At 33.5% G+C, this 22,952-nt stretch overlaps 2 protein-coding genes and 2 long non-coding RNA genes across 6 annotated transcripts; 2 read left to right on the forward strand and 2 right to left on the reverse strand.

Moving 5' to 3' along the window:
• Positions 1-381: 381 nt before the first annotated feature.
• LOC107964237 lies at positions 382-1,197 on the forward strand. Its single transcript, XR_001702633.2, has 2 exons — positions 382-741; positions 812-1,197. It is a non-coding gene; the product is annotated as an uncharacterized LOC107964237 (long non-coding RNA).
• A 42-nt stretch (positions 1,198-1,239) lies between these two features.
• LOC725831 lies at positions 1,240-2,898 on the reverse strand. 2 transcript variants are annotated; one of them, XM_006569260.3, is made up of 3 exons: positions 2,182-2,855; positions 1,643-1,797; positions 1,240-1,576 (listed from the first exon to the last, which is right to left on the reverse strand). In XM_006569260.3, the coding sequence occupies exons 1-3, from the start codon at positions 2,200-2,202 to the stop codon at positions 1,378-1,380; spliced, it is 375 nt and encodes a 124-aa protein (XP_006569323.1). In that variant the 5' UTR covers positions 2,203-2,855; the 3' UTR covers positions 1,240-1,377. The 2 variants fall into 2 exon arrangements, 1 of the variants encoding a protein (XP_006569323.1); XR_411483.3 differs by having other exon boundaries at positions 1,246-1,942; positions 2,182-2,898.
• Positions 2,899-7,046: 4,148 nt separating this feature from the next.
• LOC100577513 lies at positions 7,047-9,602 on the forward strand. 2 transcript variants are annotated; one of them, XM_003251295.4, is made up of 6 exons: positions 7,047-7,249; positions 7,335-7,471; positions 7,635-7,997; positions 8,120-8,262; positions 8,758-9,440; positions 9,521-9,602. In XM_003251295.4, exons 1-6 carry the CDS (start codon positions 7,143-7,145, stop codon positions 9,522-9,524), a joined length of 1,437 nt encoding a protein of 478 aa, XP_003251343.2. In that variant the 5' UTR covers positions 7,047-7,142; the 3' UTR covers positions 9,525-9,602. The 2 variants fall into 2 exon arrangements, with proteins under 2 accessions (XP_003251343.2, XP_006569318.2); XM_006569255.3 differs by having other exon boundaries at positions 7,175-7,471.
• A 9,225-nt stretch (positions 9,603-18,827) lies between these two features.
• On the reverse strand, positions 18,828-21,049 carry LOC113218617. The gene is made up of 3 exons (XR_003304250.1): positions 20,824-21,049; positions 19,112-19,427; positions 18,828-18,880 (listed from the first exon to the last, which is right to left on the reverse strand). It is a non-coding gene; the product is annotated as an uncharacterized LOC113218617 (long non-coding RNA).
• Positions 21,050-22,952: the final 1,903 nt, after the last annotated feature.

Consider the following 22,952-nt stretch of genomic DNA (forward strand, 5'->3'; position numbering starts at 1 on the left):
CTTTTCTTCTCCGCTATTTTTTTTTTTTTTTGCAATATAAATTTCATTTGTGAACGAAAAATCCCTAACAAACCCTGCCTCGAAATTTAATGCATATAACATTCCTTTGTAATAATCCTTCGTAATGAAAATTCAAATTCAAATTCTTTTCGAAAAAATTGACAAATCTTATTTATTAACCGCCCGGTCGTGAATTTTTTTTTTTATTCTTTTTTTTTCTCCGCTATTTTTTTTTTTTTTGCAATATAAATTTCATTTGTGAACGAAAAATCCCTAGCAAACCCTGCTTCGAAACTTAATGCGTACAACGTATGATCCTTCGAAAATTCAAATTCATCTTCTTTTTGAAAAAATTGACAAATCTTATTTATTAACCGCCCGGTCGTGAATTTTTTTTTTTATTCTTTCCTTCCCCGCTATTTTTTTTTTTTTTTGCAATATAAATTTCATTTGTGATCGTTACAGGTATGCGGTGTTGCGCAATACCTGCGCAATAACGGTACAAACGTGCGTGACGGCAATCTGAAAAGCGCGGAGGAAGAAGGAGAAATCGGTATAAGGAATATAACTCGGTGTATGAAGTCATCTGCAGCAAGGATCTTTCACCTTGTCCACGCTGTTCTAAGAACGTCCTGCGTGGAACCGCAATCGAGTATGGTTACAACCTAACCCTAACGCGGAGGGAATTTGTTTTCTCGACGACGACGATGATGATGACGACGACGATGACGGTATTTCTCGGTAATTTTCCACGCGTGAAATATTTTGTTCGTCGATTTCTTTCATTTCCTTTAACCCAACTCTTTTTTAGATAAAGATAAATAATTCCTAGAAGAAATGAATAAAATCGAATGGAGACGCGATTTACATTCAATTTCTTATGAAGCATAAAAAAAAAAATGCTTTGGATGGTCAAATCGAGAAAAATTGTTTTGGCATGGTAACAAAGGAAAGAACGGTGGAGGGAAAGATGGTATCGGCAGCGCCGCTTTAAGGAGTAATTTCCCGCGCGCGAGGAAGAAAAAAAGAAAATACGAAGGAACGACGTTTACGACGTTTCGAGGAAGAAGCAAGAATCTCATCCTCTCTGTATTTCTCCGTTTACACGATTACAAAGTAAGACACGCGGTCGGTTATGTAGATATTTAAAAAGTTCTTCGATCTTCGGAGAAAAAAAATATAAGTTTGCGACCTCGATTCGTATTTATATTTTATCCTTTCTCGTTTTTTTGTCATTCGTTTTCCTTTTTTTTTTTTTTTTTTTTTATGCAAATCTCCTCCATTGTGCAGAGCAATCGTTATTCGTTCGAGAATTAATATCGATGCCAATTGTGAAACCCAACTCTTTCTTCTTCTTTTTTCCTTCCTCCTCTCCCTTTAGTTCGAGGAGATCTTCTTGAAGTGAAGTGTTGTTTCTTCGAAAAAAAAAAAAGAAAACAGAATGCACGAGCGATGAAAATGCGCAACCCGCGGCCGAATACCGTAATGCTTGTTCAAATTCATCGGAGAGCGTCCCAACAGGTCGAACAGAGTGAAGTAGGCGGGCCACCCTTCTCGAGTTATTCCTCCTTTGCCCCTTGAAAAAAAGAGTGCGTTAATGGGATACGGGATAAATCTTGGAGGATACGTCGGAACGACTTACGTCGTAATTATGTCCTCGACGACTGGCGGAATTTTCAGTAATTGCCGCCAGGTGGACATCGAACCGCTGGGAAGGAAGAAGGGGCACGCTTCGATTGCAGATTGTGTTCCCAGGAGAGTCGCTTTGAGAATCGTTAAGTTAAGAATCGCTCGTGCCTCGAATAAAATAAAAGCGATATATTACGTTGGATTTACGTCTTTTGTTTTTCCTTTTTTTTTGTTTCGTTTGATGGTGCGCGATTGTTATCATTTGCGCGACACAAGTATAATGTGCTCTTTTTCTCACGAGACAATCGATAACCTTGTTCAAAATGGAAATAAAAAGATATATATTATTGTTAAAATGCAGAGTAAAGCGTTCAATTAAATTCGTATTCTAAAATCTTGGTGTAAATTGATTATCGGTTTGTTCACGAGGAATAGTTTTTAATTATCGAAACGTAACAATTCGGTTTTATTTATAGGTTATAATATAACACACACACATACACAACATACATAGTTCGTATCGTAAACAACTAGAAAGTAGTCCAATCGTACCTGTTCTAGCTCTTTCACCATTATTTTCCAATTCTAAAAAGACATAACCTATAAACTGATCTATTTACAACAATCTCGACTGTAACGATAAATCTGCACGATTATTTAACATCATTTTCCACTCTATATTTCTCTTCCACACTTTACTAGTAATAATGAGAAAAGTAATCTCGAATAAACGCGAAAGAAAAAGAAACTTGTTCCCTTCCTCGAACGAAATGCATCTCGATTCCCACTTCATTTTCGAATAAAGACGCGAAGCAAAGGAGGATAAAGGCGCGAGAAAGAAAGATCTAGACGCGATAATAGGATCCCAGGGATCGCAAGAGGTGACTCGCCTCCCTGTCCATCACCGTCTGCCAAGGAAATTGAAACGTTCCTCGACGAGTTCTGCCTGGGGACACGCGCGACCTCACGTCTCACTCTATAGCCACCATTTAACGTATGTGCGCGCATCCTCTCCAGAGATATCGGTTTCGTATTTGCGCTTAAGTGGTGTATCGTGTAGGCCGTGTTAAATTTATAGTACGATTCCAAACCGGCCATTTCTTATCTAGTTTCGCTGTATTATCGACCGAAATTAATTACGTTAAAAGATTCTGCTTTTTCTTATCCCATTGCTTGTTTCGTATTACGATTCCATGGATTTTCTTTATTTGATTTTTAGTTCGAGAAAAATAATAATAATTAAAAAATAATTCGAAAATTTTTAGTACTTTTCTTCTTGTTAAGAGAATAATAAAGGCTTTTTTTTTTAATGAAATGATAGAAAAGTAGAAAGAAATAAATATAATTCTTGGAAAAAATATTTATAAATATTTCTATCGCGTCACATCGCGATAGATAAATCGTGAGTCTATGTTTTGTCTTGAATGGAATGTAAAATGAGCATGCAAATTGAACAAAAAAATTTTGTCTGGTCTATTATATTACATTATTTATTGATGATAAATGAATAACAGAATTGTAATATAAATTTAAAAATTTGTTCTATAATCAGATAACTGTAATAACTCTTAACGACAAAAATATAAAACGAATAAATAAAATTAATCATCTTTATTCATCGTTTCTCTCTGCATGCTATTTTCGTCTTTGTATTTCGTTCTTTGTCCGCCAACCTTCTCGCATATTTCTCATGCTTTTCACAGTTTATTTTTCCATTCTTTTCGTTTTGGGGCCCACGGAGCTCTTTTCGATTATCCAGCCTCTTCCATAGCCATTCTTTACAGTTTATTCGGTTTGGACGAAAAGCTAACCGAAATAGAAGCAAAACGAGAAAGACAAACGAAGTAAGATGAAAAGGATGGAATTGATTTCATAGGATAATTCCGCTTAAGCGGAATTTAAAACTCACCCGCTTGTTTCGATATTTTTTTATATGACGTTTTGATCAAGGAATTCGATATACGTTTCTCGAATACGAGAATTTTTTTTATTAATTTTTTTTCGCTCCATTGATACGCAAAACAAATTGTACACAAAAATTCAGATACAAAATTATACGAATAAGAATTGATCGTATTTTTTAATTATTAAAGATTCATTCTTAAGTTTAAAATTAATTAAAAATATTTTAAAAAAATACACGTGTTGATTCCGTATATAATTCCATATATTTTTAGCACGAAATATATATATATATGTAAAAAAAAAAAAAACGGAACAAATTTTCGCGAGAATATTATAGAAAATTAAGAAGAGATTCCAAGGAATAAGATGAGATCGAAAATTCGACTCACGGACGAAGCCTACGGTGTCCTGTGATCTTTTTTCTTTTCTTTCAAAGATATATATTTAAGTCTTCTTATATATATATGGTCGGCTTATAACTATACCACGGATGTAAAATTCTGATACAAGAAACTGACACGGTTTAAATCGGCTTAGCTTTACAAGATTATACCATCTGCGTGAACACATGTCTAATATTCATTTTATCGTAACATTTCAGACGAATAATAATTAAAGGGGAATACATCGAAGAATGAAAACGAAAAATCTCGATCGAATCTTTTTTTTTTTATAAACGAAAAAAACTTCTCAAATAATCAAAGAATAATATTCGTAATAATAACGTAAAGAAAAAAAAAATATTATCTTGATAAAGCTATTTGGTAAACAGTTCGTACAACAACTGTAAGTAAACAGTTACGCTGAAACAAGTCTAACGAATTCTCGTCACGAATAACGTACAGTGTCTCACATTTTATCTCTGCACGCCACCGCTCGCAGATCTTCCACACTACACGTATAACCTCAACTCCTTACACGCTCTTCCTAGACGGACACGGTGATATCCGGGTACATCCCGGTTTCAGAAAATTTACAGAACTCGTCCCTATTATTCCTTTTCTCTTTATTATACCTTGCTGTGAAGCGAAATCTTTGACCATCTCGCGAAACGTACGTAAAATAATGTAACGAAAATTTTTCAAAGTACAATCTTGTGATCGCTCACACTACTTAACCTATAAACTCGATAAATTTGTCAAAGCAGAAAAAGTATATCGCGAATCGACATTCGATACAAGGAAGTTTTGAACAAAATTGTTGTTGTTGAAAATTTGTAAATAATGATAAATCGTCGTTTGAAAAAGTGACTCACGGTCAAAAATTTGTCGAGGAATTGCATCGATACAAGGAATATTTTAGCAAAATCGTTGTTGTTGAAAATTGATAAATAAATAGTGAATCGTATCTGCGTTTACAAAAACAAAGTGATAAAAAATTTGTCGAGGAATCGATACTCGATATAAATAATTTTTTAGCAAAATCGTTGTTATTAAAAATAAATGATGAATCGTTGTTTGAAAAAGCAAAGTATTCGACTCACGATTAAAAATTTATCAAGGAATCGCATCGATACAAGGAATATTTTAGCAAAATCGTTGCTGTTGAAAATTGATAAATGGTGAAATAGTAAAATAAAGGTAAATCGTCGTTCGAAAAAGTGACTCACAGTTAAAAATTTGTCGAAGAATCGATACTCGATACAAAAAATTTTTTAGCAAAATCGTTAAAAATTGTTAAAAATTAATAAATAATGTTGTTGAAAATTGATAAATAAATAGTGAATCATATCTGTTTGCAAAAGCAAAGTGATCAAAAATTTGTCGAGAAATCGATACTCGATACAAAAAATTTGTTAGCAAAATCGTTAAAAATTGTTAAAAATTGATAAATAATGTTATTAAAAATTGATAAATAAATGATGAATCGTAGTTTGAAAAAGCGAAATATTTGATTCACAGTTAAAAATTCGTCGAGGAATCGCATCGATACAATTTTTTAGCAAAATCGTTGTTATTAAAAATTGATAAATAAATGATGAATCGTCGTTTGAAAAAGCAAAGTATTCGACTCACGGTTAAAAATTCGTCGAGGAAGCGATACAGAAAGAATTTTTTAGCAAAATCGTCGCTGTTGAAAATTGATAATAAATGGTGAATCGTATCTGCGTTTGGAAAAGCAAAGTGGCGAGTGACTCACGGTCAAAAACTGGCCGAGGAACCGCATCGAATATCTGGATTTCAGTATTACGTGGATCCACTCGTTTCCTTTCCTTCTTCTTCTTCTTTTTCGCATATGAAATCTTCCTTATTGCGGGACAATAAAAAGGACGATGGGCCCCGGATACTGGGGGCCAGAAACGTAACCTGTTGCCGTAAAATTCACGAAATATCCTCGAAGGAGGAGGAGAAAAACGGTGCCACGCGAAATCATTCAAGGAATCGAGCCTCCTTCCTCGCGATATCCAAGCACGTTTCGGTAATGAGAAACGTTTCTAAGGAATATATCTCGTTTCCACATTCCGCAAGAACTTTCGAGATTCGAAGGTTCAACGATCGGATTTTTTTGTAAAATCCCTCGAAACCATTCGAAACTTGCTTTCTCCGATTCTTTTTAAACAGAGATACGTGTCGATATCGAGAGGTCGATAACTCATACCGACCGAGCTCGTACTTAAAACCTTTCTTCCTCAACGATTATTATCATTATAATGTACAATACCTCTTCGATCTTAGAACTCTGATTAGCCAAATTCCTCGATTTTTACTTTAACTATATATTTACTTTAACTATATATTACTTTTACTATATTACAAGAAAATTCTTCTCGTCCAAACTTTCTCGATTCTTTTTATTAAACAGAGATACGTGTAATCGGTCGACAAGTCGATAACTCGCTCATACCAACCGAGCACACGCTCAAAGCCTTTCTTCCTCGACGATTGTTATCATTATTATGTAATATCTCTTCGATCTTAGAACTCTGATTGGCCAAATTTCGATTTTTATTACAAGTAATTATATATATATATACAATACAATATATTACAAGAAAATTCCTCTCGTCCAAATTTGCTTCAATATACCTAAAATCCGATCATCGACCCGAACCTCCCCCCCTCTTTTTTCATAATCGCGACCCAAAAAAGAAAAGAAATAGAAAAACCTGAAAAATTGAAAAACCCACGGCACGATACCGTTACACACGCGTCACATAACCAAGTAAGTACACGAGAGTACAGATCTCTCGACCTTGACATCCTACGCGGTCGTTTGCCCGCCGACGATTGGCAAAGCGTCTTTTTCCCCGGATTTTGCCCGCGGACGAATGATCGGCCGCGACACGCGTTGTTGACCGGTCATTCTAAGCCTCTCCTCCAATGAGAGAGAGAGAGAGAGAGAGAGAGAGAGAGAGAGAGAGAGGGAGAGGGTGGAGGGGAGGGCCGGGGTTTCCTTCTCGTTTCAGCGTCCTTGCGCCTTCTTCGACCCCCTTCGACAAGGTGACGACCGTTGTCCTCCTCGTGGAGGGGAATTCGAGAATAGGGGGGCGAAGGGAGGAGGCGCGCCAAGGGAAGAGTTGGTGCACTTCCTCCTCGGGCAACAGTTGGGTCCTGCTCGCGCCCGTGTAATTGGGGTCCTACTCCCCCGGGGAACAGAAGTGGTGGGGGATGCCCTATGTAAGCCCTCCGACCGACCGGGTCCAGGCCATCCAGCATCAGGACATCCTCGCACGCAAGGACTCCACCATATACTCGCCATACACACATATATATATGTACGCGTATATTCGATTATTACGTCGATTGTAACAATAATAATTAATCGCGTGTGTATCGAAAACTTATCGTAAACGTATTTAGCATGAGGCTCGGTTGGGTATCGTTCGCTCTTCTGCTCGGCCTGTGCGACGCCAGGAGAGCCGCCGCTGCCACCACCGAGGAGGCTAACTTTCTGGAAAAGCGTCTAGCGCACCCTCAAACGTCGAGGCAACGTCAAGGTGATTATTATTATTATTATTATTGTTTATCGAAGAAAGGATCGAGTTTTTAATTTTGAGAATAATAATGGAAGTGTAAGGAAAAAATTATACGTGAAATAAATTGGTAGAGTTCGTGATCGAAGATTTATTTAATTTAAAATTGATAAAATTCGCGGCGCAGATTTGGAAAACGCGTGGGATCTGGGCGATCTGCAAAAGTTGGATGGTTGGAACGGGACCGAGTCGAGGAGTTCAAATTCGTTGAACACCAGGCAAATATATCCCACCGTTAATCCTGGGGACACGAACGAGCTACCAGGACCGATAACGGGGAGGCCAGTGCCTGGGATGTCGCCACCGCCTGGATGTTTGAGCGTGCGAGGGCAATTCCCGAGCCCAACCAGTTGTTCCAATTATTTAAACTGTTGGGACGAAACTGTGACCGAGCAATCTTGCCCCGATGGATTGTTCTTCAATGACGTTAATTTCTATTGCGATTACGATTACAACGTGAACTGCGGTAACCGACCTGTACCTACACCGAGTAAGAGTAATTTTAATTCTCTCTCTCTCTCTTCTAAAAATGAAAAAAAAAAAAAAAGAATCAGAAATATCGATTTTTTTTCCAACGTGTAATTTTCTTCCTTCCCTTTTCGCTTTTCCCAGGGCCATCCTTGACCGATGGATCGAAACTGTGCCCAGAACCGAACGGTCATTACAGAAGTGCGACGAACTGTTCAGAATTCTACGTGTGCCTTTATAAAAAGCCCATCAAATTCGGTTGCCCCCGAGGCCTGGTCTACAATGACGTAAGAATCTTATTCCTCAAGAGTTATATTCCGAGGAGGATATACTCGCGGAATTTTAAGTCGCATAAATGTGACAACGTCTCGCGTCACGCAGCGTGAGAATGTTTTTTGTTTTCTTTTTCCTCCCCCCTCCCCACTTGAACTTGTACCACCGGTCAAAGGCCGCTTCTCGAGCTTCCGTATCGTTGCTTGAAATTAAATTCTTACATTAACCTCACATTTTATTATTCCGCACGTATATACGCTTATACTTCTCGAATTCGACAAATATAAGCGATATACTTAACTATATATTTATACATCTACGATTAACGAATTGTTAATTAACGAAGAATCGCACAATGATTCATACGTCAACATTTTCCAAAATGCACGTTCCCTTGCTCGTGTTCTTTCTCCTAGATCTTATCCTAGAGATTGCAGCGCCATCTATAACTTATGCTCATGCGCTATTCGCGTCCTAGTATTTTTCATCCATCGCTTATCGCTTCACAGCAATTGGGCGTCTGCGACTATCCGTACAACGTCGATTGCAAAGGCGCGGTAAGTCCATCGCTTCCACCTACACCGACTTTGCCACAAATTCAGTCATCGCAATCGCCCGCCTCGATACCGTCAGGACAGCAATCGCCTCAACAACCTTCTCAACAACCGTCTTACGCACCTTCGCAACCCCAGCAACCACCGTACATACCTTCGCAACCTCAACAACCGCCATACATACCTTCGCAACCTCAACAACCGTCTTACGCACCTTCGCAACCATCGTATGGGTCCATATATCCTCAACAACCATCTTACGGAGATTCACAATCGATGTATGGATCGCAATCTTTTTCTGGAAATCCTTGGTTGAGCAGAGTTCAACCTGTTCCCTGGAACGAACGAAGTGTAAATACGCAATTGGAAATCGACAAAGAGCAGAATGAACGAGAGGAAGAAATCGATACGCAGAAAGAATCGACCGAGCAGTTGCAAAATCCTTGGGACGTGGTGCAAAATATACCGTCTAGTCTCAGTACAGTTCCATGCCAAGATGGAGACGTGCACAAGTTGAACGATGCTTGCACGAATGTGGTGGTTTGCAGAAATGGACGGCCGCAGTTGTTGCAATGTTTGTTGGGAAATTCATACGACAGGCCATCAGACTCTTGTAAACCAATTTCCATCGCCAAATGGTAAATGAATTTTTTTTTTATAAATTTCGTATCTTTGAATTCGAAAAATTGAATTTAATACATTTCTGTTTCTGTTTCAGCTAACTTCAAACTTACGCTTTGTATTAATTACGAATTAAAGTAAACACTTAAAGTAAATAAAGCGATCGATTTTTCTTAAAATCCATGTTCTTTGTTATTTCCAATAAACCTGAAATTTTTAACCCAATTTTTTTGAAAATTAAAGAAATTTAAGAAAAATTGTAAAAATATTTGATAGAAATTTATCGATGAAATAAATAAGGAAAAGTTTTTCAAAAAATTAATTCCTGTACGTATATAAATATCAGTGATTATATCAGTGACGTATATAAATAAGTAATTTGAAATATCAAGAAGATACTACTTATCAACTAAGAAAACTCGTGGATGGTAACTTTAGATGGTAACAGAAAATATAACGAAATTGTTCTGTACTTTACTGCAAGAGAGCGGCACTGTATGTTCGTGTTCTTCGAAAACGTATACAAGGAAATAAAGTAGAAATGCAATACGATTTTTCATACGTAAGAAATAAATAATTCAACACATATTTAAACATTTACGAAAATATTTTTTACATTAACAGGTAATATTTTTTTTCATTTTAGAATAAAAATTATATTTAACAAAAATAGAAAGAATCTTATTATATCATAGTAATAAATTTATATCGAAAAATAATCAAACAAGAATTTTAAAATAATCTTTTATCTATGAAAATTCTTTAAATGAAATTATTTTCAAATTCTAAGAGATATTTTAAAATAAGATCATAGAAAACCAGAACACGTTTTATTTTAAAATACTTTCTTCGACTCTGACCTTAAAACATAATGCACTCGAGAATTATATTAGAATTATATAGATATTAGATATGAAACATAATTTCATACGTGATACATTTCTATTTTTATTTTTTTTATTATACTTTTATTATTTTTGAATTTATTATCACAAGTTATGATTTTAATATTTTTTTAAAATATGTTTTATTTACAATTTAATTGCAACATTTTTTTTAAGGATTACACCAAAGAAAGTTTTCGATCTTCTTTATATTGTGTAGATAGTAATATCGCGTGGGTCTTAGAAATGCAGTAACCTACTAATTTTGATATCTATATAGATAACTTAGAGATGAAGTTATGCTTTTTCAAATCTTTTTCTAATTGGAATATTGCAAATATTCGACTTATAATTTCGAGAAAGATTTCGAGTAAAAATATATTATTAATTCTGAAATTGATTTAAAAAAAAAATGAAAAAATAGAATCTCATTTAATACTATTAATTACAATTTTTTAAAAATATTAATAATAAAACTTGGTCGAATTTTCGACACAAATTGTATTCGATCGTTGAAAGATAACAATAATTCAAAGTAAATTTTGAAACGAGCAGGTTGAACGAGCAGTACACTTGAACAACAGGGGCAACGAACAAGGTTAATCCGTTCCTGAATGGAACAGAACACACCAAAGAGATATCACTTTCCCGGCTTTCTTGGTGCCACGCCCGGCTACCGTACTTTTATGCGAACTTGAACGAAACGTGTGTGTTCTCAGCCGCATACTAATTGAAGGAGGAAAAAAAAAAAGGAAAAAAAGAGATACGACCTGTTCTCATCTCTCATGAAGCCACGAGAACGATGAGCAGAATTGCATTTGGTTAATTTTTATGAGTAATTCTTTGAGGAGAAATCAGGTATTGTATCGATGCAAGATAACTGTAATTAGTAATTGTAAAATAAATTTTCTTCAATCATATTAATAATACCAGGTTATTCTCTTGCATTATCGACATTTATTTCTATCATTAGTGGTCATGAAAAGAAAGGAAAAGAAAAATTAGAAATCAGTACAATAAGAAAAAAATGAATCTTAATTAATCTCATTAATGTGAGGTAGAATATATTCTCTCCTACGATTTTAAAATTTATAATCATTTTTATTTCTATCATGGTATTTGTCACGTATATACCAATCCAAAATACAATTTATATTCTTCAATGCATTAACGTAAGGCATAAAATCCAGAAAATTTTAACGTATATTATAAAATTTTGTTTATTTCATAATATATGGTTAATTATAATTTATTAGTAATTATCTTAAATAATTATAATTAACATACAATTATAATTAACTACCAATCTTAAATAATTATAATTAACATAACTTTACAAATGAAACTAATTTTTACGACTTTTAATTATTCAAATTATAGCTCTTTCACTACTATGTAGTATATAGTGTCAAAATTGTCAACAAAGCTGTCTGAAGTGAAGATAGGCGATTCCTAGCGAAAGATCCTTCTTGTCTCTGTGCCGTCCCGCGAGACTTTTCAACAGTAAACAATGTACACGTATGTAACACACTTTCTCAAATTACAATGGAGACAATGAAATACGATTATCGTCGAAATGAAGCTAAAAAGTTGATTGCATCATCCGATAATCGATTTTCTGATAAATTCTTTCGATAATATTCTCGAAAAACAAGCATTCGTGTTATGCATTCGTGTTATGCATTCGTGAATTTAGACGCGTAACAGACGTGATTTTGCTCGAGTATTACCGACGGAACGAGATTGACGCGTTACAACTTGTTTCTCGCGTCTCACGCGACAACTAATGTTTCAGAACGAATAGAAGTTTATCACGAAACGCAACCAGACTCACCAATAAGGGAAAGTTGTAGCCAAAATTGTAAACTGTTAATGCTACGAATATAGTCGTTTTAAGTGTCTCTCTCTTTTCCTCGTTTTTGACAATAATTTCTCGCGTCATCGTAAAATTTCGTAAACGTATAATTAATATATACGTTTACTGTATTGTATAGGTTATATTGCACTGGAAATGATCAAAGTTTGATACTCCACTGTTTCTAAAGATGAAAAAAATGTGCACACGTAGAATTAAAAAGTTCTTCCTTCTTAAAATACGATCACCTTTCGATTAATAATTTTAATTTTGTACAGGCTATTTTAAAATAGCATCGGTTTTGTATTTCCACTCACGACACAATCGTTGCAACCGCTTCGTCACGTGAATAAAAAGTTGTTCAAAGAGGGTTGAATAATCTTCCGAGAAAGAGCAATAACGTCGAAGATAAATGTTTTTCACATGGCATTCTCGTTTAGATGGTGCACCCCTTGGAGGCACGCATTGTTTCCACGAAAAGCAGCGTGGGCGGGCTAACTGCATTTCTCGTGCGTGACACACGCGAAACGCACGATTCGCAAGGATCTCGCGCGTAGAACCTCGTTCTTTTGTATGCAGTCCAGGGTAGGTTCGATCAAAGAGGCGAAAAAGAAAGACTCGGTGGGCTTCCTCGCCCACGTATCCCCCTCGTCGTTGCGATTCTTTCCTTTGCCAAGGTAAATATCTCTCTTGGAAGTCGTCGCTTCTAGGTGTGGACTCGAATTCCTCGGATCTCTTTCTTTCTCTCTTTCTCTCTCTCTCTTTCTCTCCACAGTCATTCCTTTCTTCCTACGTTTCCACCTCGATATTTGTGTTGCATCGCAGCCCTATTTATAAATCTTTTTCTATTTGAAAGAAAAATCTTGTTTAATTCTCGCCAATTCCAAAAGAACTATTTAGAATACAATCAGAGAATTGAAAGAGAATCCTATTCTTTTACATAAAAAAGACAGGACAAAGAATCTAATCGTGATAAAGGTTACAATAAATCTAAATGGAAAATTTTACGTTTCATATTTTAATTTTACATATATTATGTACAGAAAATGAAAAAAATTTAATTTGTAATATGCGTAATGGAATAAAGATCATTTCGTTAAATTGTTAAATTTTGATCATTTTCAATCAACTTTTAAACATTTAAATTATAGGTTAGGACAAAAATATCACATATTAATCTTTTCCATTTTTTTTTCTTTTTTTATTTTTAATCATATCCACAGTTAAAATTCATCCAAATCTTTTCACACTCTTATCATAATTTCTAATTCATGTTTCATTTTCTGTGTCACATTGAGGAAATATAATACTAACCTCAAAAAGATGGCCACGTTTATTGCCATGTTCACAGGCAAACAAAGAGCATTTGGAACTTAACCGAATCTTGTCCAACCTACTTCGATGCAAGGTACAACTAGGTCACCTTGCCGGAGGTTGTGCAATACCGGTAGGTTGCTATCTAAGAGAACTAGTAGGGTACAAAGGAACAGGGACGGACCAATTCGATACCGTTCTAGGAATTTTCTAGGAAAAATATTATTTTGTTTCTTTCCGCGGCATCTCAACCTATCCTGCGTTGTTTCTTCTTTATCGATAAATCTTAACCTTAAATAAATTTTATCAAAATATAATTTTGTCTTACATCATTTCTGGCCGCGTTAAATTGTTGTCGCGTCGACGTGAAGAAGCCAATGTGCCCGGATGATTCGTTTTTCCTCTAGAAAATAAGGATCGGTATCTGGCAAGGTCGATGGCGTCAACGACAGCCGGTAGACGCTTGAGAAATGGAAGGCCACTTTCCCTTTCTCTTCGCCTTTTCAACAACGCTGCTCAGGTGTTCTTCGACCCGTTGTTCCAATAATGCAGAATTATAACGCGGAAAAACGTAAAAGAAAAAAGAATAAGAAAAAAAGAAAAAGAAAAATGTTCCAAGAAGCGTTCCCAATGCTAGAAAGTGACTCGTTGTTTATCGCTAGACGCGTTGGAATTTATCGTGATAAAAGTGAAAATAAGGGAGAAAATGGTAGATTTCTTTCTTATATAGAACTGGGATGAGTTATGGGGAGGGGGAAGCTTTCACCAAAATTTTAAATTCCCCGCCTACGCGTAAAAAAACAAAAAAAAAAAAAAAACGTTAATTTCCTCCCAAAAGAAACACGGGTAGACCGAGGAAATATATTCGTAATACGCGTCACCGCATCACTATCTCACTTTCCATAGTGAAAGACCTTTCGAATATTTATGTAACTAATAGTAAACCGACGTAAGCGTGCATTTTAATTAACCGTTAATGGAACAACTCCATCGTCTACGGGCAGAAAGAGAGAGAGAGAGAGAAGAAAAAGAAAAAAAAAGAGTCTCTTACGTATATAAATAATCCTTTCGAATTGTCACTTTCAGAAAATTTCAACCGTGTCCGATAACAAACAGGATGTATCTACTCAGTGGCGCCAACCAGACACGAATAAGAGCGAGTTCTCAACCATTGAAGGGACTAGGGAAAAATTGCTTAGGGCTGTTCTCAATAGAGGAAAGAAGCGTTCGTAATTCGTTCGAATATTCCGCAGAAGAATTTCGGTATGGAAGCAGGATCGAGGATTCTCCATGCATGACCTTAGTGCCTGTATTTCTATCGTTTCATCCGTGATGCGAGGAGATATGATTACGCAACACGGCATATTATACGTTGTCCCGCAACACCTCGCAGCTGTGCGTACGTTGTTCGCGGTAAGGTTAAACTCCAGTGACATTTTGGACGACTTTCACCTAAGGGGCCGACGTGGAGGCCTGCTTTCTTCGTCGTCTTTTCGTCTCGAACAGTGGCGGCGGCGACGAGGATCCAGGGACTGGGCTTCCAATTAAATCGATCGAACTCGAGCACTCGAGATGGTTACTTGTAACTTTTAATTGGGTTTAATTGGACGATACGTAGCCGTGATTTTAATTTTTTCTTTCTTTTTTTTTTTTAGAACAGAGAAAGATAAAAAGTAGATATTTAAGTAAGATGAGGTGTGTAAGTTTTCGAAAAAAGATTTTGAGAATGAATAAACTTTAAGAAAGTATAATTTGTACTTTGAATTGTTGGAAGTTCAACAAAGAAAAATTTTATAAAAATCTGGATAAGTAAGAAAAAGTTATGTGATATATCTTTAAACGAGTTTGGAACTTTATCAAAAATATTTATATATTAATAAATTATTTTTTTTAGAAATTTAGAAATTTAACAGAGAAAAAAGGTAATTTATAAAGGTAATTTTAAAAAAAATTTAGAATAAGTTATATGATACACATATTAAATAAGTTTGAAAGAAGATAGAGAATGAACTTTGTCAAAATATATATTTATATATTGATGAATTGTTAGAAAAACTTAACAAAGAAAGATTTTTGTAAAGTAAGTAACTTTAAGTAAATTAAAAATGAATTATGCAATACATTTTTAAATAAGTTTTGAAGATTTAAAGAATGAATAAAATTTATCAAAAATATAACTTGATAAAATATATTTTAGTGAATTGTTAAAGTTTAAATAAACTTGGAACGAGTTACATGATACATATATTAAATTAGTTTGAAAGAAGATTTAGAGAATGAACTTTGTCAAAATATATATTTATATATTGATGAATTGTTAGAAAACGTTAACAAAGGAAGATTTTTGTAAAATAAGTAATTTTAAGTAAATTAAAAATGAATTATGCAATACATTTTTAAATAAGTTTTGAAGATTTAAAGATTGAATAAAATTTATCAAAAATATAACTTAATAAAATATATTTTAGTGAATTGTTAAAGTTTAAATAAACTTGGAACAAGTTACATGATACATATATTAAATGAGTTTGAAAGAAGATTTAGAGAATGAGCTTTCTCAAAATATATATATATATATATATATATATATATATATATATATATATTGATGAATTGTTAGAAAAATTTAACAAAGGAAGATTTTTGTAAAAGTAAGTAACTTTAAGTAAATTGAGAATGAATTGTGCAATACATTTTTAAATAAGTTTTGAAGGAGATTTAAAAAATGAATAAAATTTATCAAAAATATAACTTGATAAAATATATTTTAGTGAATTGTTAAAGTTTAAATAAACTTGGAACAAGTTACATGATACATATATTAAATGAGTTTGAAACAAGATTTAGAGAATGAACTTTCTCAAAATATATATATGTATATATTAATGAATTGTTAAAAAAATTTAACAAAGGAAGATTTTTGTAAAAGTAAGTAACTTTAAGTAAATTGAGAATGAGTTGTGCAATACATTTTTAAATAAGTTTTGAAGAAGATTTAAAGAATGAATAAAATTTATCAAAAATATAACTTGATAAAATATATTTTAGTGAATTGTTAAAGTTTAAATAAACTTGGAACGAGTTACATGATACATATATTAAATGAGTTTGGAAGAAGATTTAGAGAATGAATAAACTTTGTCATAAAAATCTTTCTATTGAATTATTAGAAATACGCTTAAGCAACGAAACGCCATATAAGTTTTCTGTCGTTGAACAACTCTTTGGAATAATGGTCATGATCCTTTTTGTGCGAGATGATTATTACATTAAGCAACTATACATAAGTCCATGTAACGTATTAAGTGGACGACGGTCTTGATTAATCGAGGGCGAATTATCGCAACAATCCCACGTACTTAGATTAGAAATAACTATTATGTGAAATCGATTCCAAGAATACGACAAGCATCGTTGCAAACTAGTTTTTCTCTTTCTTTACCTTATAAAAGTAAATTTTTCCTCTTTTGAACATTATTATATTTCATAATTAAAATTTTACCAATCAAAAATAAAATTAAAAGATACATTTATAAAACTATAAAATAATAATTAATACTTAATTATGATGTAATACGCATAAGCGGAAAAGAAAGGTAAGAATTTTTATCATTCCACAGATAAGTAGTTTTGAAAGCGAGAAACTATACATTACACTATACTATACATTAATTTCTTGTACGTTCATTGGAATATTTAAAAAAAAAAAAAAAAATTCATCGCAAAAAGCAACACCATATTTCATATCCTTCCAAGCATTACTTTTACGCTTTTTTGATCGTTACATTGAAGTGGCATTGAAGTACATTACAATATCGATTAATTTCAATCGGATGCGAAAATCGTATCTTCAACCGTGTGACATCTTACAACGAAAAATCGAGTAACGCGGCGAGCCACGAGTTTAATTGCAGCACGCGATCGTCGTTAAGCGCACACCATCCCACCACTCGTATACGCTCGATACACACACACACGCCTCGAATCACGTTCGAGAGAAAGCGAGGATACGCAAGCAGGATAACCAGAACAAGAGCAACTCGAACGAGTCGCGTGTTTTCCAACGTATGCAAAACGCACGGGGAACCGCGTTTTCCCCTCCTTTCAATTTTCACCCTGCGTTTCTCGCGTATACTTCTTCGTGCATTTCTTATCTCACGCGAAGCGTGTCGGTAGCCGATTTACCGGTCGCGAGCCAGTCAATCCGCCTTATTTTCGAACCGATCGCGGAAGAAGAAATCGACTCGTCTCGGGATTAAGCGTGCACCAGATTGAACTTATGAGTGAGATTTCTACGCATGAATTTCGTCGAATTATAAGATTACATTTATAAAACTATGATTGATATTTAATTGTGATGTATAAGCAAAAGGAAAGGTAAGAATTTTTATCCTTCGTAGATAAGAAGTTTGTGTAAATATACTATATATTATTATATATTATTTTCTTGTACATCCATTGGAATATTAAAAAGAAGAAAAAAAAGATTTTAACAATGACATGTAAAATTTAATAGTTATATGTTACTTCAATAATTTATTGTTCGAAACGTAATAACTATAATGGTCGAGGTTGTACGAAAAATACATTAAACGAATAATAGCTAATATTGTTCAAATATTTTAATAAGTATTATTTAATTTATTTAAAATAAATTTATTCGAAATTTTTAACTTTTTGAAAATGCCCAACTCTGGTTTATGTAATATAACGTATTCCTCGTTTGTTAAGAATTATTAATTTACAAAGAAATATTTTCAATGTGTCAACGATTTAAAAAAAAAATGGCTGGAGAAAATCATTTGCAGCGAAAAATTTCGTCAAATCTCTGCTTTCACGATGAAATGTTAAACGTTTATATAACGCGATATACGAATTAAGAAATTAAGGAATATTCACATAGAGATTTCCAATGTATCCACGTTGGATTAAGAAAGAATCACTGGAGAAAATCATTTGCAATGAAAAATTTCATCAAATTTTTCGAGATAAAATGTTAAACGTTTACATAACATAATATAACGAATTAAGGAATATTCGCATAAAGATTTCCAATATATCCGCGTCACGTGTCACGCGACGACCTCCGAGAGGTTAAAAAATGCGAGACGCCGGGTGTGCGCGCGTGTCCGATAATTGTTTGCTCGAACAACGATATACGCATGGAAGAGTGGACGCCACGCAGTACACATAGAGCATACGTGGAACCGACGGATACTTAGCTATGGAATATCTAGGGCGCAGCGCGAAGTGGTTCTCCTTGGGCAGCCGATGCCGCATTCCGATCCATGCATCTGCTCCCAGTTCCTTCTCCCCTCTCCCTCTTTTCACTGCTTTTCCTATCTTTTTTCCTCGCTCTCGTTCTATGTCTCTGCCAGGTCGGGACGTCAGATTTCTTCCATATCTGTTTACAGATTTTACCTTACTTATGGATGTCGCTCGTTGGAGAAACGTCGAAAGCGAGATCGATCCGGAAAGATCTCGTGTATGAAATTTTATATTTAACACAATGCGTTGGATGTATTTACGACTTTTAACGTTAAAACGTTTCAAAATAATGAGAATTCCGATAAATTGTTACAAGAATTATCCGTGTAATGTTCACCAAGCACTTTATTGAAGCAAATCTCTTTACCTGTTTTTTTCTTCTCTCTTCGTTTAACTTTCTTCGCTCGATCTCAATTCGCGCTCTTGTTTGCATCTCATGTGCTCATCTTCTCTCGCTTGGAAACGAAATTACCGCATCGTACGCCTAAGTCCATTGCGCCTTCCATCGACACCTACGTGTAGTGTCGCAACTCGCGCCATTATGCCAGATAGTTTTTAATGCCGATTGCAGCCTCTCGAGATCATGTTAGAAGTTTCATTGACGTGACTACTCATCCAGAAAAATTTCTAATTTATGCATTTGGCATAAACCTTATGTAGATACTTTTCTACCTGAAACATTACTATTTCGAACGTTTACTTTTATATAATAGAATAATATAAATTTAAAAATTTCTTTAACCTGAAAAATCATTCGAATAAATCATTTTTCTAATGTTTTGGATACGTGAGAATGAATATTTTTATTATTATCATTATTAGCTTGGAATATAAATTTGGACTTTCTTTAACAATAAATACTTTTGAAGTTACATTATTGATGCGATTACTCGTTCAGAAAAATTTCTAATGATCCATTTAATGTGAGCAATTCTTGCTACTGTTAATTTATCTTAACATAAAAATACTGAATTTAGAAAGAAGAGAATAAAATGATGAATTCGAATATTTATGGTTATATTGGAAAGTGCATAATACTAATTATCGTTCTAAAAAAAAAAAAAAAAAAGATAAATATCCAATCGACGAAGAATCGAGAAACGAGCAAAGCTTTCGAGCATTCGATTTTAAAATAATATTTTTTATTTATTCGTAAATTTCATACCATTATTCAATTTAGTTGTTAAATTACGAACGATTCGTATATGATATAATATAGCCGACCTGAATTTTTTATTTAAACACGAAAAAACGATTTAAATGAAAAAGTGCAAATATATTAAAGATTCGCATTAGTTCTCAACCGTGAGAACTAATGATAGTTTCTCCATACTTGGTTGCGTCATTTAATTCACGTTAATTAATTTCAAATCAAATACAATTGCAGCAAAAGGAAGAGATCCGACGTTTTTTTTTTTTCAATTTTATTTTATTTCAAACAAATATATAAAAAAAAAAAAAGAAAAAAGCAATTTGTTTCATTTAATACGTAATTATTTACGCTATAAATCTCATTGAAGATTCATTTTGCGCGATTATCGGCATAAATGTAATTTCATTATCTGACATTATGCTTGCCGTGTATTCTTTCATCATGTTACGCTTTAGAGTATTACATTCACGTATACGTGTATTACATTACACGTGACATAACGATCATGCCTGTTGAAAAATATATTACGTTACGTTTTATAATCGTCAATTAACCAGTATCAATAATGACACATAGAACAACGTAACTGCAAAACGATCAATTTAAATCCCAATCAAAATTTGAATTCGTACATACATCGTTAAAATATTTTTATCGAACGAATTTCACCGATGTGCGTTCGATCGATCGAATATCTCGATCCATTTTCAGATTAATTTCTCTCGAAAGAAAAGAAACGAAGGGAAGAAAGAAAAAGAAAAAAAATTCGATCGAAAGTAATCGCCGCTTTAATTATCGTTTCGAAACGATACGTCGGAACAGAAAGAAATCTGAAAAAGGATGGGATACGAAATTGCGTTCAGATGAGAGAAAAAAAAAACACGATCTCTGTTCCGTTCTAAATATAATCTAACGATCAACTTTACCATAAAATGATAGCTGGCAGCGGAGTGCAACCACCGGTTGCAAAGATTCCCTCTTTCCATTCGGCTGGTCGGCCACAGTCGAAGATCTAACGGTTTTCTTGTTACAATACGTGTTCTCGGCATCGTATGCGCAACAGAGAATCGCAGTAGGAACAGTAGGCATAGAATATAAATTTGGATGTTCGTTGACCTCTACGAGTAAATTATTCTCGAGCTGCATAACAATTGTGAGGGATTAACTTAATAAAAATTGCAATGCGAGTTCTAAACTGTAATCTCAAAAAAAAAGCATGTACTGTTGGCATTAATGGGCAAAATTTAATAATTGAAATTACGAATAAAATTACTTCGATAATTTATCGTTCAAAACATAATTATAATTGCAAATAATTGTAATATCAAAAGGCATTAGATTATATGAGAAGCGATAACAATTATAATACTTAATATTGATTAAATATTATTTAAGTATTTTAATAAACAATTATTTAAACTTTATTTGAAATTTTTTAACTAGTTACTTTTTTAATCAGTATTGCTCAACTTTGATTGGTGGAAAGAAATCTCGCGGAAGCAATATGGTTCTGATTGGCTAATTTCGAAGGAAACGCCTATTTTCATACATTTTCTTTCTTACCATAGTATTCGTCACATATACTAATCCAAAATGACGATTTGTATCTAAATCTCGATGCATTATCATAAGGTATAAAATTTAGAGAATTTTAACATATTGATATAATATAAAATTTTTTTTATTTCTCATAACATAGGTTAATTATAATTTGCATAGTTTAATTTATAAATGTAATTTCGTATTCGAATAGTTATTCGAATAGTTAAGATAATTGTACAAATAAACTAGATATATCATAATTATATTATATCGAAATAATTAATTTATTATTATTATATCGAAATAATAGTTTCGAAAATATTTCAACTTTTGGTCTTAGATCATTATCTTAACATAACTTGATAAATGAAAATAATTTTTACAATTTTAAATATTCAAATTGTAGCTCTTCTACTATATATGTAATGTATGGTTATCAACAAAGCGTCTAAAGTGGGGACAGATGATCCTAGCAAAAAATCCTCTTGTCCCTATACTTTCTAACAGTGAACAGCCATCTATACGCGAGAAAAGTGTATCGAGACAATGCAAGATTGAGCATATTTGTACGTACATTGTATATTATAAAATTTTATTGTATTATGAATTTCATGATTGTTTATTAATTGTTTATTAATAGATATCTAATATTAATAATATTATTCTTTCTTAATTTATTTAGAAATATTATTATTATTATAAGATAGGTTATGTATCTTTACATTTTTAATAAAATTTTAATAGCAAACTAAATATCACTTTTAAATAGTCGTAAATCGAAATATTGGAATAAAAGTTATAATAAGAATTTTATCGCCTGTAATTTTATATAATTTTTCTGCATCTTGCAAAAAATTCTTATTAATAATTTAATTTATTAACTTATTTTCTAACAAACTTTTTTAAATTTCTTTTACTCTAAATTTACAATGTTTCACTAATCAATAGTAAATTACTTAGTTAAAATTTCAACATAATTTTTTATTATTCCATAAAAGCCAATCGTACATATTGAACTTTCCCTTACACAACTATCCATAATAGAGTTACGATAGATACATTTCCAGTCGTTCTTCCAAGTTGTCCCTTTACACCGAAAAACACTTTCTCGTTGTTCGTGTGTCACAAATTCTATGTGTGTCGGAGAATTCGATAAAAGTTTCGAGAATTATCCGGGTCGAAGGGGATCAAAGTTGGCCCATAAACATATTTCACCTCGAGATGTGGAAATAATTGGATTGAGAGAGGAAAAAAGGTCCAGGAAAATTCTTCGATTCTGAAGATAAATAAACACCATACATTAATTTTTGTTACATCACGAAGGATATATCTTTCTAAAAGAAGATAGAAAAAAAGTCATAAATGGAGAATACACAGCAGACTAAAAACGCTTTCGCATCTTTCTAAAAAGAAAAAAACGTTCGAATCCGCATTTTCTGTGACCAAGTGTATGAGATACTATTGATAATATTAGTAAGATCGAGGGATCCGTTCGCAAGCGATTTCTTCTTCA

The sequence above is a fragment of the Apis mellifera genome, linkage group LG3, assembly GCF_003254395.2.
Source record: "Apis mellifera strain DH4 linkage group LG3, Amel_HAv3.1, whole genome shotgun sequence".
NCBI classification, from domain to species: Eukaryota; Metazoa; Arthropoda; class Insecta; order Hymenoptera; family Apidae; genus Apis; species Apis mellifera.

Bases quoted from the DNA above. Each gene is read 5' to 3' on its own strand.
- LOC725831 (XM_006569260.3), bottom strand. From the start codon at position 2,202: ATGGTGAAAGAGCTAGAACAG. The intron at 1,798-2,181 runs GTACGATTGGAC...ATTTTATTCGAG, and splicing joins TGGTGAAAGAGCTAGAACAG to GCACGAGCGATTCTTAACTT. The intron at 1,577-1,642 runs GTAAGTCGTTCC...CTTTTTTTCAAG, and splicing joins GTCGAGGACATAATTACGAC to GGGCAAAGGAGGAATAACTC.
- LOC100577513 (XM_003251295.4), top strand. From the start codon at position 7,143: ATGCCCTATGTAAGCCCTCCGACCGACCGGGTCCAGGCCATCCAGCAT. The intron at 7,472-7,634 runs GTGATTATTATT...TTCGCGGCGCAG, and splicing joins AACGTCGAGGCAACGTCAAG to ATTTGGAAAACGCGTGGGAT. The intron at 8,263-8,757 runs GTAAGAATCTTA...ATCGCTTCACAG, and splicing joins GAGGCCTGGTCTACAATGAC to CAATTGGGCGTCTGCGACTA.